The 19,138-nt window shown below is 42.8% G+C and overlaps 2 protein-coding genes across 2 annotated transcripts; both read left to right on the top strand.

Moving 5' to 3' along the window:
* The first annotated feature begins 1,633 nt into the window (after positions 1 to 1,633).
* On the top strand, positions 1,634 to 9,719 carry cbx4 (chromobox homolog 4 (Pc class homolog, Drosophila)). The gene is made up of 5 exons (XM_051388247.1): positions 1,634 to 1,961; positions 2,077 to 2,120; positions 2,814 to 2,879; positions 4,952 to 5,018; positions 6,753 to 9,719. Exons 1-5 carry the CDS (start codon positions 1,893 to 1,895, stop codon positions 8,154 to 8,156), a joined length of 1,650 nt encoding a protein of 549 aa, XP_051244207.1. The 5' UTR covers positions 1,634 to 1,892; the 3' UTR covers positions 8,157 to 9,719.
* Positions 9,720 to 15,209: 5,490 nt separating this feature from the next.
* Positions 15,210 to 18,157, top strand: cbx8a (chromobox homolog 8a (Pc class homolog, Drosophila)). The gene is made up of 5 exons (XM_051387720.1): positions 15,210 to 15,557; positions 15,681 to 15,724; positions 16,160 to 16,225; positions 16,652 to 16,718; positions 17,134 to 18,157. The coding sequence occupies exons 1-5, from the start codon at positions 15,489 to 15,491 to the stop codon at positions 17,983 to 17,985; spliced, it is 1,098 nt and encodes a 365-aa protein (XP_051243680.1). The 5' UTR covers positions 15,210 to 15,488; the 3' UTR covers positions 17,986 to 18,157.
* The last annotated feature ends 981 nt before the right edge of the window (positions 18,158 to 19,138 follow it).

Here is a 19,138-nt window from a genome sequence, read left to right as displayed (position 1 = left end):
TTCAAGAGACAAAATAATGTTTGAGGAAACGACGGCTCCTGGGTGCCATTTTTTTTGTATCAAGAGCTCGTTTTGTTTGTCACAAACTTAAATTCTCTCTCTGTTTCTCTCCGACTCCCTCTCCCCCCCCCTCTCTCTCTCTCTCTCTCTCTCTCTTTCCTTTCATGCTGTTGCTAGGGAAGCAGGGCGTATGCGTTTCCCTGGCCGCGGCTGAAGGGCACAGGAAAAAAACAGGAATAGGGCGAAAATCAGGAGTTTTAATCGAGCGTGTTTGCCACCGACAGAGTCTTAACCCCCTCCTGCCCCCGATTCAGCGCAAAAACTCGGGAATTAATGAGCGCAAAATGCGTTATTTCGGCGCTTTTTGTCCATTGCCTTATATGGCAGGGCAGAGATATATCGTGCCTGTATGCAATAGGCTGGCCGCTGCCGCTCTGCTTACAGGCTCCATTTTAACCCTTGCGGTGCTGAATTATTTTAAGCTCAAGAAAAGCGTCGTTTTTTTAGCATTTTTACGTCTCTTTTGACGCTGCCATTGCGACACACTCGAACGAATTGTGGCTTTTTAATGGAAACCGTGTGCGCAAATCGCAATTTACGCGCAGAAACGTGTATTTGAAGCACGGCGGCGCATCTTCTCCCATGTTTCTAATTAAGTCCCCATAAATCCAAATGACTTAATGCAGATGACATTTACAGCACGTAGTACAAACTCACTGGTGTTGTGGTTTATGCTTTTGGATTTAAATTGTCAAGAGACAGATAGGCAACCAACATTACAACCAATAACAGGCTGTAAGGTCGCTCTGGCAGTGAAGGAGTCCACCGTTTGAAAGTTGCCACAGGTAGACTGAAGGCTGCACAGCAACACTCTGCTGTGTGTCAAATTAATGGCAGTTGAGCCCAGAGGACATGGCACTGGTTTGACGATCAGAGAGTGTGTGTGAATGTGAGTGTGTGACCTATATATGCACGGCTCAGTTAGTTAGCAGATCGAACTGAGGCTCCGTCTGCACATCAACTGTGCTGCTTTAAGGGGATCTGAAATAAAAGGGGAACTTGTCTTTCATCAGCGCGTCAGCCTCAGTTAGAGGTGATAAACAAGCGTCTGGTGACACTGCTGTTGTCACTTTGAAGCCCAAAAGACTTCATTGTTGTACAAGTATCCTGATTAAACTGCTTTCGGCTGATGTGGAAGAGGTGGGTTTGAAGAGTTGAGCGCAGACAAAACTGGATGTTCCCTCAGGTGCAGCTTTTAAGCCTTATTATATCAGACGGCCTTATTCCTATGGTCATTTAATAGCAGCATAGGCATCTTTTGCAAATGCATCTGCTATTAGTTAACATCCACACATGTGCTTGAATCAACCACTCAGTTTTGCATCAATAACACATCAACTGTCGGGAGGAGGAGTTCCCACCAGCTTCGCCATCGAAAGGAACAATAATTGCCCCTACTGGACTTTATGCATCCGTGACAGTAATGCATAGCGGTTGATTTGAATTTCCCGACACTCTCTTGCAGTCCAGTACGCACAGGATAAACCCCAACCTCTGTGCAAGTTCTCCACCTCCCACCCCACCCCCCCTCCCCTCCTGACGTCATGCACCGAGCAGAAGCACGAAATGAGCTGCTCGCAACCGCACTGTGGATATCTGTATGCTCATAGCCAGGACTGTAGTGTGCACTGGAGGAGGAGGAGAGAGAGAGAGACAGAGAGAGAGAGAGAGAGAGAGAGAGAGAGAGAGGTGGAGGGAATACAGTTGGATTTGGATACAACTGGAAAAGTACCAAGCGCGCACAGCACGCACCAAGCGGAAGGCACATCGACGGTGCGTAGCCAGCATTTCACCTACTCCCCCCCGTCCCCTGCGATAGGATTCAGGCGAGAATGGAGCTCCCTGCCGCCGGAGAGCACGTCTTTGCGGTGGAGGGCATCGAAAAGAAGCGCATCCGCAAGGTAACAGACAGGGGGCACGTTTGCAAAAAGGCGCTCCGGACGTTGAGATATTGGGGGTTTAGACTCGAGCCTCACAAATTATTTTTTTCCCCCCTCTCTTTCTCCACCATCACAGGGCAAGATAGAGTACCTGGTCAAGTGGCGAGGCTGGTCTCCCAAGTAAGTCTCGATGCAACATTTCTAACGATGTTCCAGTGCAATGGTAAAAAAAAAAAAAAAAAGCGACATTCTGCACGAAAATCAAGTGCTGTTAGTTAAATAAATATGCCATCCATCAAGGGCGTGCGCGCACAGTTTGCGTGAGCGTGTGTGTGTGTGTGTGTGTGTGTGTGTGTGTAAACTGGGGAGAGCGCGGTCGGTATGTGTTTCAGTGTATCCGCGGATGCCTTCACTAATTTATGCGAGGGAAGGGGGTAGGCACAGCCATGTAATCCCGTTTTAATTATTTCTGCTCTGCCAGCGAATTTACGAGACAGTGGTGCTAAAATGGCCGACTGTATGTTGGTGCTGGAGGAGCCTTTAGAGCAAATACAGACTATTTTTGACATTTTGTTTTTGCTCTGCATTTGCATGTCCTCATGGTTGATTTGCTGTTGCGGGAATGTGGCTTATAGTTATTTATGATCTTGCAAATGTATCTTAAGGGTTTGGGGGGGGGATATCTACAATAACACATCTTCTGACATGCAACCTTACCTGTCCACTCCACTCTGACTGCACAGTTATGGTGAGGCTGTGGGAATGTGTGTGTGTGTGTGTGTGTTACAGGACAGAGGGGGGTCTGTTTGTCAGTTAGAAAAAGGAAGTTTGCACGTGATGGCTGTCTGACAGTTGTTTGCTCCTCTCCTGCAGATACAACACATGGGAGCCAGAGGAAAACATCCTTGACCCGCGTCTCCTGGTCGCGTTTCAACACAGGTGAGCTGAGATGTGGACTTCGGACGAGGCCGCGCAGCCTCCAGTTCAGCCATGACCATATATGGGCATGGGAGGAGGGGCGCTCTAGTAACTCTATCGCTGATCCGACCCCCCCACCCCCCCGCTCCCCTCCTCTCCTGGGGGAAAAGGCTGGGGATGTGGTAGTGAGAATTCCTAAATCATGCTAATGGAAAGATCCGACACGCGGAAATATGCATGGATGTATGTTATAGGACCTAAATTGCCGCAAATTGCCATCTTATTAAGTGATTTTGCGTCAGGAATCAACGCATCTCCGTGACCCAGTTTCACAAAGAAAACCCGAATAGTTGCCAGAAGCAAGCATGCACGGTGGACCAATGAAAATGGAAGAACAGTGCTCTCCATGTGCATCAAGCTACAAATAATTTGTTTACAGTGGTATTTTTTTGGCAGTTAATTTGGCTTTGCAACTGTAAAGCCTTAGCAGGATGGACAGGTGCTGAATTGTGGTGGTTTCATGTGAGGAGGCCAAGCTGCTGCCTGATGGGATTCTCATCACCAGCAGTATGGGTTGAGCTGGGCTTTTCTTCTTCAGGCTGATTTCATAATGTGTTTTCCACCATAGGATGTTGTGGAAGCATAATATCCCACCTTGGATGCATAAATTGTCAACCTGCTTTCAATCTTGGGTCAAGAGTAGGCTTAATAGAGGCCTGTAAATGTCAATCTCAGAGGTGGAGATGCTAATGAATACAAATGCTGCTGTCATTTTAGCCCTGTGGCACGTGCACACATCTTCTCAGGGTTGCTGGACCCATGAGGCCTGTGAGATAGACTCTCTCTTTGGGCCAGCAGGCCGCTCTTGGGACTGGGTAAAGACATGATGGCTGGGGAAAGGAATTCGCATTTCTGAAAAGGCTAATTGACACGCAGTGCTCTCCAGCGTTTCCAGTGTACCGCTCTCATATTCCCCCACAGCCTGCCTGCCTGCCTGCCTCCCTGCCCGGCTGCCTGGCTCTGTGTGTGTGTGTGAGTGTGTGTGTGTGTGTGTGCGCGTGTGTGCGTGTGTGCGTGTGCGCGCCTGGCTCTGGGCTGATGGTCATGGAGTGCTGCCTCTGCACTGTGTGTGTGGATTCCTCTCTGCTCCCAGAGGATGGGGGAGGGGATCCGACAAGGGAGGCTGTAATTGCCAAATCTTCTGTGAATAGGGGTCACCCCGTTGGACGCTGTTTGAAATTGCACACATTATAGCATTAAAATGTAGACTGTTTATTGTGGCAATTTTCTGGCAGCCCTGATAGTTTGAACATCTGTAGCAAGAGGCCGACAATAGGCTGGGTTTTACGCATGCCTGGTAAAGCCTGTGTGTAGCCGGCCTTCACCCACTGCTGGTTATTTATGAGCCAATGATGAGTCAAGGTTTATATCAGGGAGCAATATTTCACACAGCCCAGTACTTGGTCTAGTCAGTACAACTACAATAACACGTTTCGTTTCCTCCTCCCTCAATAAAAACATTTCCGAGAGATGTTTGTTATTACTCTGATATTTATCGCCCTATATTTTCAGAGCTGCGCATTGTGTTGCACAATATTAGGTGGTTTTCATGTTGTCAACAGCAGCATGCGTCCCTGAAGTACTCCACTATGTTGTTTTTATCCCACATCATCCCTACCTCATGACCCTAATTAGAGATTGAATGTAAGAAGAGAACGAATTGTGCTGAAGGAGGGAGGATGTTTGAAAGACAGGGAGAGATTCTCCCTGCTGTAGCCTTAATTGAATTTCTCCAGGATAATGAGAATATGGAATGGGCCGATTACCATGGAGAGCTATGCAAATAAGGACCATAATGCTTTGCAGCAGGTCACATGCGGGCACTCATTAGTCTTCCAAATCCAAATTCCACTTTTGACCTTGAATAGGTAGAAGACAACGAACGAATACTCCAAATGTCAAACCTGTAATTCTCTATGTGATTTAAATCTGATTTTTAATGTAGAAAGGTGAAACACTGTCTGTCAAATGAGATGTTGTATATACAAGCTAAATATGGTGCAAGAAAATGTAATTATCTTTTGTTTTCACAGAGAGAGGCAGGAGCAGCAGCTGGGATATCGCAAACGTGGGCCGAAACCAAAACATCTTCTGCTGCAGGTAATTATCATCTTCGTCATCATTGACGAATCATCGCCGACTTAATAGTTTCTGTGGGATACGTCCCGTTTTCCTGAGCCTTTTATGTGAGTTTCACTCTGAGAGGCCAGAAGGGGAAGGGTCCTGTCAGGTGTTTTAGAGCTGCTGTCATTACGATTGTGGCTATTTATAGATTTCTTTGAGAGAGATTGAGTGGAAGGCAAAGAGAGGATGGGGTTCTACAGCTGGATTTCTGATCCACACTCATCATGAAGCCGGGTTTATTGCCTGAGGTTACGTAAGCGTTGCTTGAGGGCACTGCATGTTCGTTATTTCTTTATGCTGAATAGCTTTATATGCAAAAAAAACAGTTTCTTGCTTGTTATTATCTTTCTATTGTGAATCTGTATGAGGACAATGTTTCCTTTCATTTTCATGTTTGCAAATTTTTCCCAAGACAGAAATAGATGGCTGAAAGTAGCACTCTGTCATGCTTTGACTATCTTAGCTCAGGCCTTTACAGGACCGGATTCTGAGCCAAATGTGATTATATATTTTGAGAGACTCAGCCTGATTGCTATGCAGTGTCAGTTCTTAAGAGGCATACTACTCTGCCGGAGTCACACGTGGCCAGCGATCAGGGATTAAGCGTGACATGTCTGGTGGCACTTCTCTGACCTGAGGTCACAGCCAAAGCTTCTCAAGCGTTCCGCTGCAGTGCCCCCCTGACGGCCGAGGGGTCAGTCTGTACAGGAGGAGGGGGAGGAGACAAGATGGCGGGAGGGAGGTCATAAGCTGAGCACTGATTGGATTGTTAATTTAAATTCATGATAGGTTGAAGCATCCTGTAAACTTTTGAGTGCAGATTTGCATGTTTTAGTTGTAGCACATTTGTTTGCGACTGCGTTTGAAAGATATGGGCATTTTCCAGGTAGGGAGGGTAAAACAAATTGAGGCAAGTGGTTGCATTATGGGAAGTTTTCAAGTCTGGAAAATGCTTCATTTTAGCTGTTTTTCAAGGTTATGAATATACTTTCATCTCATGTAACAATGACTCATGTCAACCAAAAATCTTTTAGTTAAACATCCCATTGTCATATTTGTTTGTTGGTCCTCTGTCCCTGACTGACATTCAGCAAGCATTAAAGGTCCAGTGTGTAACATTTAGGAGGATCTATTGTCAGAAATGGAATATAATATACATAGGTATGTTTTCATTAGTTGTGTTTTTATTACCTTAGAATGAGCCGTTTTTATTGACAGAGGGAGCTTTTTCTATGGAGGCTGCCATCTTGAACCGCCATGTTTCTACAGTAGCCCAGAATGGACAAACTAAATATTGGCTCTAGAAGGGTGCACTGTAATTTCTCCTACATGCTTGGACGGCTGAGCTGTATTCAGATAGTAGATGCTAGATACCACTAAATTCTACCCACTGGTCCTTTTAAGTAATCATTATCAAAACACATAATTCAGATGAAAAGCTGGTAAAATAAACAAAGTCACAATATACATTGATTGCTGTGGCTTTAAAGGAATTCTGTAAATCTATCAGGAATTGCATTTAGAGTAACAATTTAGATGTGATTATAAAGGCTTCAAGAACCAGGACATTTTTGGTTTAGGTACCTTGAAAGTGGATATCTCAGCCTCTGTTGCTTTGATTTTTGATCATTCTTCTATTAATCTGTTTCTTGTGAGCCTCCCAACGAAAAGATTAAATGTTTGACATGGTGTCTTATGTCTTTCTTCAAGGTACCCTCCTTTGCCAGAAGATCCAGTATTCCTGCAGGTTTTGAGGATTCATCTCAGGATGCAGAGGGTAGCCTCAAGTCCGACCCCGTCCAGATCCAGCGCCCCCAGCCTCAACAGTACCAGCTGAACAGCAAGAAGCACCATCAGTACCAGCCCAGCAGCCAGGAGGTGCCTGCTGACCAGCTAACCAATGGCAAGAAGAAATTCATCTACCAGCTCAACAGCAAGAAGCACCACCACTATGAGCCTGACCTCAATATGTACGATGCACAGGCTTCGAGGCTCAAAGAGGTGGTCAAAGTTCAGGAACCGGCCAGTAAACCAGCAAATCCTGGCTGGAACTTACCGCTGGCCCTGCAGCAGAAATGGGTTCGTGACAAAGACACAGGCTGCTTGAGCAAGGTCAAAGAGTTGGCGGTGGAGGTGAGGAAACCAGCTGTTAAAGAGGCTGAGAGTGAACATGCCCTTAAACCCAATCCTAAAGACGCAACCCTGCCTAGCGCTATTAGCAGCAAAATGAAGATAATCAAGAACAAAAACAAGAATGGACGTATTGTTATTGTCATGAGCAAATATATGGACAGCAACAAGGTTCACGGAGCAAAGGGTAAACACGGGGAATCATCAAGTGAAGAAAAACCCCAAAACGCCAAACCATCAGAGAACAATCCAGCACACACAACCAAAATGTTGGAGTACCTTGAGAACGGTATTCCCAAAGAGATTTGTAACGGCAGCTCCCTCCCTGCAGCAGAGCATCCTATAAAGTGTTCCCCAAAGGACAGACATTTCTCTAAACCTTCACCGAGCACAGCAGAGGAATACAACACAGAAGTGGCTCGCGGTCAGGCTGATTTACCGGATGATCTACCCCTTCAGCTGACCGCTAGCTCACCCCTAACGTCTTGGGCTGTTGACACCAACATCCCGACCCCTACAGGAGTTGACCAGATCAGGATCCCCTCTTTTCCCAATGAACGCAAGCGAAAACTATCGGATCCAGTGGAGGACAGGAGTATTTCTAAAACCTACCTGACTTCCAGAAGCTTCAGTGTCCCCAGCACTGTGGTCACGCCGCCTCAGGACAAACCTATGGACCTCCACTGTAGTGGCCCCCGCCACAGCAGTACATGTACATATGAGGTTGTGGACTCTGGCAGCCAAGAGGAGCCGATGGATCTCAGCTGCCCAAAGACTAAGAAGCCGGTGGAGCCAGAAGTACAGCCGGAGCCTGAGCCTGCTGTGAAAAACACACTTCCTGTGACAGAAGACACACAGAAATCCACAGAGAAATCTAAAGAAGCACCTGTTAAAAAAATCTCCCCTTTTATGGGAAATATCATCATCACTGATATCACAACAAACAGTCTCACCGTCACCTTCAAGGAATATGTTTCTTTCTAAGAAACTGCTTGTGAAATGGGACTGCCAATGACCGCTTGGATAATCCTGTTAATATGTGCATATGTAAAAACATCAAAATTTTGTATATGTGGAAATTTATAATTTATCATTCAAATCCAATATGTTTCTTATAATGTTTTATACTGTAACTCCTCTGTGACGTTGTAGCCAAGAAAGTGCCCTCGAGGATTTGAGCGAATGCATTCAGGTGGATGTATTCCACAAAAAAACAAACAAACAAAAAAACTGTTTATTTGTCATATGGAGCTTAGTGGGATACTTTTGCTGTTGTTTCATACCTGTACCAAACTTATAACCTGAGATGTATGAAGGTTTATACATATTTTGTATTAATAATATCACTTATTTTGGTCCTGATTAGAAGGTAGAGAGGAAGTTGTTGAATATATGGTGATCAAAGATCAAATTGAAAGCACTTAATTACATTTTCATATGTTGGTTTGTGTCATTACTAGTGGAGAAACAGCTGTTCTCTTGAAGTCTTATTTCACAGATGTTTATTCCATACAGGTACCCTCAGAAAGAACTGGCATATTTTGTTACAGATGTGTTTGAATAAGGCGTAAACACAGAGACAACTGTGGGACGCACTCGGCCGTGTCAACAACATTTAAGAAATGTCTTTTCTTTTGTCAGGTTTTTGTCTTGCCGTTGAGATGCAACAAAGCCATCAGTAAATCTTCCGTTGCAACCCCGACTTCTATTGCACATTTCACCTTTATAAAACATTTATAGAATAAAATGTGACGTATACTTTCTCAAAGGTCAGTTACTATGAAGAAAATGGTATGATTTATCAAGCGCGTGACCTGTAAAGACGAAGTATTGATTCTTACCATGATTAGGTTGTGGTTTATTGCCTAATAGTTGACCTCACATATTGCTGGAGTTACTTTAAAAATACATGCTAGTCTTGTTAGGAGTCTCCTAATGTCACACAGATTAGCAATATTCATCTCATTTTGCTGTTGAAGCTCATTACATGATCTGAAAAAACACATAATAATGCTATTTGCTTTAGAAAAATCTACCAGGGTCATTACTGAGTATGTTACACAGATTAAATGTGAGGGATGTGCGAGGCCGGATTTGTATACTGTTACGTGCGATCCAATGAGTGCAAGCTGTTCTGATTATGCTGCTGAAAATCCATATGTCAAAGCTGTTGGATGTAACCTACATTCGAGTCTAAATTGCCTTCCATGCACATTTAATGCAAAACCAGTGAGAATGCTAAAATGCTATAATAATAAAAATGAAGAGTGCATATTTATTGACGTTTAATTTGTTGTTCAAAAACAGTTACGAGATGATTGTCTGCATCAGAAGCTGCAGGTGATTTGTCCTTTTTGAGAGATGTTTTAAGGTCTGTTTGCTTCTTTCTGTTCTCTATCTTTTTGCTTTGCTTTGTTCATTCTTTCTTGCACTTGGTTCAAAGTCAAAACGATTGTTATAAAGTATCTTCTACCACGAGCTGGTTTACTTATTGCTGTTGGCACAGCTTATTGGATGGTATGTTTCACAATAAAGAAAGAGAAATGACCTCTGACTTGTTGTTGCATTGATATGGTGTGGGTGCTGTGTGTTTATATATTGAACATACTTGATGTGTCTTTTTTAGGCAAACTTTTTATAGTTTCTTTTAGCGTTCCAGTGAAAGATTTATGTATCATTGTTCATCTCCTGCAGTTCCTATGAGGCCTTTCCTCGTATAAAGAAAGAATGGAAAATTAAACACTAACTTGGTTGTGAACCATGAATAGAAAAAGAGATCATGTTGCATAATCACAAATGATCCTGCACAAAGGGCCCTCTGTAGTGCATAAGTGCACTGGCTACTTGTGTTATTAAAACTTTACCCATGCATTACTTTTTTTTTTATTGTAGCTCGACCCCAAGCAGGAATGTAAACACACAACATAACTGGAGAAGGGCAGAGAAGCCTATTATGTAATTCTCAGATTCTATCAGGAAGAAAGGCTTCATGGTGGGTAAGTATTTGGCCGCCACATGGATTATAAGTGTGTGCACTGCAGCACAATGTGGAAGGGAAGGGCATGAATTATATGACATTCAAATATAATGCACCTGCAATAGGCTTCGTGGCATTTCCAGAACATTGGGTAAGTTGTTATAAAGGGCTTTGTTTTCTCATCAAAGGCATGTGTCACAATGACACAGCAACTCTCTACATTATTATCATTCAGTATCATTAGACCGGCAAGTTCAGACCTACAAAGAGAGAAACAAAGCTTCAGATAACACATTTGCGCATATAGCTCAGCTTTTATGGATGGACTTTAAATACTGACCTTTTATGACATTGACAAATGCTACATGGGTCTCGCTCAGTCTTTAGGGGGATCATTAAAAGGCCTGTGGCCGCAAGACTCTGATCTAAAAATGCAGGCAGAACTTGTTGTGCTGTTATACTGGAATCTCAAGCTGCTAGAAAGATTAGGGCCTGACTCTGTTTTGAATGATAGACAGGCCCAGGAATGTGTATGTGTGTGAGGGGTGTCTTCTTTAGTTTAGTTATGGGAGTTGCCTATCAAAGAATGCTGGCACTGAAGCAAAGAGAAAAACAAGAAAGAAAAGAAACACACAACAGCAAAGGCTGTATCAACACACTAAATTAAATAAATAACCAATGCTCCTTCTTTTTCTCCATTCCAGTTCAATCAGATGGGTTGTAGTGACATGTAGGATGCCTTATTTTTTTTTGTTTTAAACGAATAAACCTTCTCTCTGAACTCTCCCTGTGATCTTGATTTTGTTGTTTGTTAAGAGACATTTCTCTTAGAAATATCCTCTGCGGGTTTTCTGACTAAGGAGCGCATAAAATCCCCATTACGGCCAGAGAAAATGATTTCCGGATCTTAAAGGCCAGCTGCGTGTGGAGCACTAGAGATAATCCGTGTGGATCTCATGGATCAGACAATAATTTCACAAGAATTATCTCAACTTTATATTTGACCTATAAACTCATTTTCACCCCCTAAAAACAGACATTTCTCTTCCTCCTCCTCCTCTTCTTCTGCTCTGGGAATAAACCCCGCCAAAGTGGTTAGAGGTTATTAACTTATTAACTTCAAATAATGCAGACAGTGGCCACTTTATAATCGGAATACATCTATTAATGAACAAATAAATAATGTACTGTAATGGTTGTTTGGGCTGTGTGAGCTACTGGACTCTGATAAGGACAAAAAAAAAGAAAGAATATGACAGCCAACTGATAACTCCTAACAGGCCCATATAGGGCACTGTCTGAAACTGATAACCAAAGTCACGCATGACATGGCACATTTGCGAAACTCGGTTGATATCAGTCGATATGACCGCAATTTCAAAACCCCGGGAACACAAACAGCTCGCATGTCTCCCCCCTCTCTCTCTATATATAAATATGAAGGCTGTATCTCTATAGGTCTTTCATGGCTTTGCACCAAGTACTATGTGAGTCAGTCATGCACCAGTAGGAAACTGAAAGATCGTAGAGCAGGGTGAACATATTTATAGACCAAGTGTGATGTTTCACATTCCCCCTTTATCATCGTATACCCACCAGCAGCCTGTACAGTGTCGGTTTCATCTCCGCACACAGTGCAGCCTCACAGGATCGTGTCAGCACCGGGATCATTTGGCCAATTTAAAGCCCTGTGTGTGACCCGGCGGAGGCCTGTTACTCAGAAAATTAAATAGTTAAAGTCCCTAATAAATAGATCCAGTAAAAATGCATTTGAAGGTTTCATTAGTTGTGGAATAACTGTGCTGATTTCCTTTACAATACATATAACATAAAACTAAAGGTATAACCTCTGTGGAGCTTTCATTTCTTTGTCATGTGAATCCCCTTTTATCTAGAAAGATCTTTTCAACACAAATAGATCTAACCTAAAAACCCCAAATAGGTACAGTGTGAGAGCTGGTGCTGTGGTCGGGGTGCGTCAGTGTGCTTTTAAAGGATGCTTTTTTCTAATTAAAAGCATGCGCAGGTCATGACAGCTTCTCGCTTCAGTGCTTTTTTTGTTTTTTTTTCTTTGAGCCACCTTCAGCAGAAAATGTCGCCCGATAAGTAGGACAGCGAACAGCGAGCTGTGTGCAAGCAGTTGCCCAGAAACCAGAGAGCCAATAATGTTCTCACAGAGCCGAGCACTGTTTATTCATGTGCGCCTGTCGCCATTGCGGCTCCTGCAGACTCACTTTTCATCGAGTCGCAGCCAAATATGGAGAGAACCGCAGCAGCCTGCGTAGAGGCATGCCTCCCCTCAGCACCGCACCAGCCGTGTCTTTTCTGTCTGAACACACACAAACCGTGCAGGCAATAGCCATTATAGTACCGACAGGAAATGTCGGTCTACAGGCTATGACTATCAAAATGGTGGTTCATATTTCGACGGCAGCCACAACGCATCTTTTGTCCGCAGCGCCCGCCTTTGTCTCTGCTCCACTGCGGGGAGAATTCACACAGACAGACAGCAGCACATAGATCATTCAGTATCTTTAAACGTGAGCGAGAGTTGAGACGGACGTAAACGGTGCAGCACCCCTCCAGAGGTTAGACTGCAACACACACACACACACACACACACCCCCCCGCCCCCTCGCCCACCCACCAGAGCTTATGTTGCGATTTCATTTTACACATCTGCAGTGATCTGATCTCTCATCTAATTTACCTCACAGACAATTCAAATGAATTAAAAAGCCTGCATTTACTTTCATTTGTGGGTTTTTTTTAATACAACCTAATGAGGAGCGCAAGACATGAGCAAAATGAGAGAAATACATGTGCAGCCATTATTTGTCAATAACAGTAAGAATGTGGGGTAAATTCGTGTCAAAATTAGTGTTTCTGTTATAATGTCACCTTTTATCTGTGTCCGCCTCTAAAGGCTACAACATCTTCTAAAAACGCAACACAGGCCAAATAATTTGCTGTCGGTGAGCGGAAAATGTCTGGCCCGCAGACAGTTCAGTCACAGCATCAACAAACACTGTGGTGATTCTGAGACTTTCCACCTCCCTCATTCATTTAGTGGATAAACTCTTACCGGCCTACACAGGCTGCATCTGTGTGTGTGTGTGTGTGTGTGTGTGTGTGTGTGTGTGCTCATTGTAAATACACAAACTGGGAATGAGGACGAGGTAAAATCTAACAGTGAAAATAATGTATTTATAGTATTGTGCCCACGCTCTGTTGTGTTTTAAGCCATTTTAAAATAATTAAATTAATTTTCAAAGTGTCTGTTTGACCTTCCGTTCATGCTCAGTTGAAAGGATGATGTGGATGACCTGGCAGCTTTGGAAGGTATAAATACTGCAACAGTGAGGTGTCTCTTGGCGAAATACATTATCATTTTATTTTATAAACATTTATTATTCAAAATGAACAGCTTGCTTAATAGAGAAATGCACCCGAGGCTCAGAAAATGAAGTCACAACTCCGCCCTTCACTCCTTTTTGTGTGATTAATACTCCAAAGTGAATCATATCATTGCCGCCACAAGCCAGAAGACTGGGTAATTCTAAACTATAATAATAATAATAATAATAATAATAATAATAATAATAATAATAATGACTTGCTGCAGACTGCAGAAATACAAATATTTTATGTTCAATTTAACTATAAATCTTTCGTTTTATTTGTGAGGGAAACATCAGCCAGAAACAATTAAAAAAAGATAATGATAATAATAATAATAATAATAATAATAATTGTAATAATTTATTTTATAATCAATTGTATTTATTCATTAATTATATTTATTTTATAAATAAATATAATGTGATTCCAAACTCTGTAAATATTATTCCAACAGTTGTAGGTTCAAATTTAATTTAGAAAAAACAGGCCCTCATGGACATATTTATACAAGAAGGAATGATGATTAAATCAAATCTTTATAGTCTATAGAGGCACAAAACATTCTCCCACTGATTATTAGAAACAGAGTTGGCTCTCAATATTTTATACATTATTTTACATAAACCAGAGACAGTTCTGCAGGTAACATGTAATATAGATTTAGCCAAGCTTCCACTTTTGTAGGTAAATCCAACTGTACCCTGACGGGTGAAGTCCTGATACCAAATAAAATTACACCTTGAATAATATCATTCAGCCCCTCGGAATAAAAGCAGTCAATATTCTGCCTGTTTTTAAGTAAAGAAGTCGATATTAAAGCGGTCATTTTGGACCATATTTGCTTTTCATGTCATTTGTTTCGTCTCATAAAAATATTTCAGATAACAATCGTCATTAATAATACGTCTAAATAAACCGATTTCCCTTAACTGTTTCAGTGCAATAGAATGAGCTTGTGCTGCAGCAAAAATATATCACCTCTGTGGAATGATCATTAACACCGACCGACTGTGTTTGTTTGTTTTGGGTGTTTTTTTGTCCCGCACTCGATTCTGTTATCACCGCAATCTTTGAGTGCTGCACGATGCATTTTGTGCGCAGACAGAAAGAGATTGCGTGCAGACACTGCGTCCAATTACGCATGGTTTGGCATTACATGGGCCCTTTCATTCTGATATTTAGCCCCGTGTACCTTGAACGGTTGAAATTATAAATGCAACTGTGTTGTCGCATGATTGTATTTAACAAATGATTTTAAATGATCAGCCATGAACCTATAAACTAATACAAATCAAAGTTTTTGCCTCAAGTAGAGCAGATATCTGACCATGCATGCCCATGCATGTTCCTATTTGGTAAATTTTTCTTTGTAAGGATATTATTTTGGATTTAATTGTTGATGTATTCATGATTTTACATATAAAGATAATATATGTAATATATATATATAGATAATATTTACAGATAAATGTGTAAATGGGTTGTGCGTGAGGGTAAAACCTTTCATTTAAACCAGCCATCCTACTCTCTCACTGGCTTCATTTTTTTATTTTTTTAATGCTTTTGAAATGAAACTAATTTTTCTTTTGGTTCTGGCTCTGCGGACCCCCCCTTGGCGACCTCAGGGGGTCCGTGGATCCGCTCCGGGAGCCTCTGACTCCGCTCGTCCCCACTGTGCCAGACATTCCTGTACAGCAGCCAGAGCAGCGGGACTCCTCCCCTCCGCTCACAGACCCGGAGCACGTAGCAACAACTGAGCCAATGTGCTCCACCGCGATCCGTCCTACCGACTGCGGTGCCTGGCAACAGAAAAAGACGTGATGACGTCCTCCTCAGATCGCGTATTATGGGATGTGCGGAATTAAACAACCCGAAGAGGACACGGGGAAGCCAAAAATAATAAAAGAGACTGAAATAAACGAGTTGCATGGTGAATCATGGAGCTCTCGGCTGTTGGTGAGAGCGTCTTCGCAGCCGAGTCCATCATTAAACGGCGAATCAGACGGGTATTCGCTACGTTTTTCCACCCACAGGCTGTGTATCCACACCTATTACGCAACCATTTGTTTGTACAGCGCCGACAGGCAATCCTCTGATAACCTCAATCTATTACGGATCTGTTTTTGCAGGGTCGCTGGGAATATCTCGTGAAATGGAAGGGCTGGTCTCAGAAGTGAGTATATAATAGTCGAGGCTGTGAAAGACAGCGCTCCATCCTGGCCGCTCGTACAACTACACCACCTCACACTCTGGCGTTATTCAGCTTCTGGATGTTATTTTTTTTTTTCTTTAATCATATCACATCTGCTCTACGTGCTGTGGTGCAGTTTATTGTATGTGTGGTTGCTTGTGTGCACCAGACAGGGGTTGTAAACGCCTGAGCTGTAGCACCGCTGGGATGTATCAAAGTCCCCCAGTAGCTTTAGCAATGGCTGGGTTCACCATGCGTCACTGTCCGCTACGTAGTCTGTAATTGCAGCTCACGCAGTAAGATTGCTTTTGATAAAAGTCGTCTGTTGCACGGCACATGTGTGCGCTTTGACATGTTATCCGTCCACTGTGCGGTAACAAACACCTCCTCCTCATCCTCTTCCTCCTCCTCTTGTAGGTACAGCACTTGGGAGCCGGAGGAAAACATTCTGGATGCACGTCTCTTCGCTGCCTTCGAGGAGAGGTGAGGGTTTGACAGCGCAGCAGTAGGCCGCTCTGCACAGTCGATTCTGTGCTACACTCACACGCCCATAAAAATACAACATCAGGTGTAGATTTGAATCTTTAAATCTTGTTTTTCGTAAAGGAAGTGGTAACAAGTGTCAGTGGAGAGAGATGATTCCGTTTCCAGTTTGAATAGATGCAAGGTGTGATGCTGTTTTTCCATCACAAACATGGCATCAGCTTCATTGTGACATATTTTTCATTTGAATAAACCTCATTTTCAATAAAAAAAAACTATCCTAAAAAGTGGGTTAATGTTCCATTTGGCAGAGTTTGGCCCTTACCTTCAAAACTTTTAGATTTTCCGATTAAATTATAAACTAAAATTTAAAAAGGATTTGTTAATGTATTTTGATGAATCTTTAAATGATTTTCATTCCCCCAGGGAGCGCGAAAGGGAGATGTTCGGACCGAAAAAGAGGGGACCCAAACCCGAGACATTTCTCTTGAAGGTTGGTGAATGTGAAGCGCATTTTATCTTACCGCCTCTCTCAGGCGGCACAGATCAAGATTATTTTCCCTGATATATATAACTATATGCGGTATAATTAATTTCGAAACTGCTGGGCTGTTATTCAGACTTTCACACAAACTAAAATGACAACTGCAACCCAGATTAAATCAGTCATTTACATTGAGATTTCCATGAGGGTAAATTGGGTTAAGCATCCTTAGTTTATTTCATGTTTTATGTAGCCTGTCAGACATGCATTCCTTAAAAAAATCAAAGCAGCTTTAGGACGAGGCCTTCCATGTAGCCAAACAGATCTCCAGCTGCTTCTCTTAAACCTTTACATTTCTTCAGAGATGGTCTTCAAATGTCCAAAAAAACCCTCCTCTCATAAACATTATTTGCTCTGTCCTCAGGCCAAAGCCAAAGAAAAGATGTATGAATATAGAGGAGAGGCTCCCAGGGGGATCCAGGTTTCCTATCCCATCCCGGAGCCTGTCATAACACCGAGGGCCCGGGAGGGTTTACGCACCGTAGTTCCCACAATCTTCCCACCGAGTGCGGTCAACAGAGGTGAAAGTGTCCACGTCGTCCGACCACCGGAGCCAGAGAGGAGGCCAAGACCGACTCCACCAGCTCCTCTGACAGTCCAAGAATCCGCCCGGCTCCCCAAAAAGAGGGGCCGCAAGCCTAAGCATTTCCATTATGATAAAGCTGATGGAGGCAGCTCAGCAGAGCCGGACCCCAAACGGAGCAGGTTACCGGAGGAGCCGGTGCCACACGGTTTGTCCAAAACGCCCCGACGCTCGCATCATCACGGGGAGACGTCAGATCACAGCCTCATCCAGCTGACCAAGAGGTTTCAGGAGAAGACCACGATAACACCCAGATCCTGCAGCGACCAGAGACACGTGGGGGGCGCAGGGTTGTCCTACAGCTGCGCATTCAATCCGGATGTGCGCAAAAGTGATCAGGGGCTGCACAGGACTAGTTGTGTGATGTCTGTCCCTCAGCCCAGGAAGGCGAAGCCCTCCGCAGAACACCGGAGACACCAGGTGAATGAGTGCTGTCTGCCCCGGGAACAACCGGCTGTCAGCCCCACACAGGCCGAGTCCATCCAGGATTCGTCCACGCCACCAGCCTCGTCCTGGACCCCCTGTTTCACCAACGTGGACTCTGTGACAGTGACTGATGTCACCATGAACTTCTTGACAGTCACCATCAGAGAGAGCAGCACGGACAAAGGCTTTTTCACAGAGAAAAGATGAATGTGTGCTGTGGACGCAGGTCAGAGGAGGCTAATATATGCTTGAATAATTGTTTAACAAGCTACTAACTAACATGCCTACTGTAATACTATATTTTTTCTATGTAACTTTCAAAACGTGTACATACAAATATTTAATACGCTGCTGAGAAAATTAAAAAACATGAACGTGACATTGTGAGTTTAAGGGGTGTTTTTGTTGCGGTTTTTCTCTTCAGTATCACTGCTTCTCTTGTTAAGATTATCCATTGAATCATTTAGTTAGAAACTGTTCGACCGTGTCATCATAAACACGCCTTTGTGGAATAATCCCACAATATGAACTTTCTAAAATGAATCCAGCTGTTGGTTGTGACACATTATAAATGTACAAATTTCCAGTCATGTCTTTCACCCTTTTTGCCAAAAAGTGAGTCTAATAAAGTCCTGAATTGAAGTTTATAATATAAAGAGATATATATCTTTTTTTTTTTTTTTTTCATTTTCCAAACTAATTAACTTAATTATTAAGAATGCTTGTGGGCGGCAGGTTCATGTCAAATAATCGAAATAATCAATCACAGATATTTGACTACAGGAAAATTAAACACCAACTTCAAAGGAGATTTAAATAAATTATCCCTGTGTTTCACAATGCATTGAAGTATTTAAACAAAAACAAAATACCAGTAGACAGTTAAATTTTTCTAAAGGCTGTTGATTTTCGAGGGGTCGCGGTCAGAAATTGGTTGATAATTCCTGCTGGGAAAGTTAAAGATTGTATGAATCCTTCTAACAACGATGTGAGGAGCAGATTCTAACACATTTAAATAAATACAATAGATTAAAATGTTCTCATTTGGATTAATATAAAAATAAGGAAATGTTTTTGCTGTAGTTTCGTATAAGGAGCTTTATTCTCACATGAGATTATTAAACTATACATCCGCACATCTTGACTTGGTTTCTGTGACCCCGGCGCCTGATCTCACGTTGGAAGTCCTGCAATTATTTTTTATTATTTGAATATCAATCTTTTTGTAAGTAGCAGTTAAAAGAACCACATCTACTGAGAATTAACTAAAACTTACACGCATAATCTTCCTCTTGCTTTATTATAAGACTTATTAGGACTTCAGAGGGCGAGTTAGGCCTTAAATCCGACTGCGAGCCTG

Source organism: Dicentrarchus labrax, unplaced genomic scaffold (assembly GCF_905237075.1).
Source record: "Dicentrarchus labrax unplaced genomic scaffold, dlabrax2021, whole genome shotgun sequence".
Taxonomy (NCBI): domain Eukaryota; kingdom Metazoa; phylum Chordata; class Actinopteri; family Moronidae; genus Dicentrarchus; species Dicentrarchus labrax.
The sequence above is the reverse complement of the archived record's forward strand: the minus strand, read 5'-3'. Positions and strand labels throughout refer to the sequence as shown.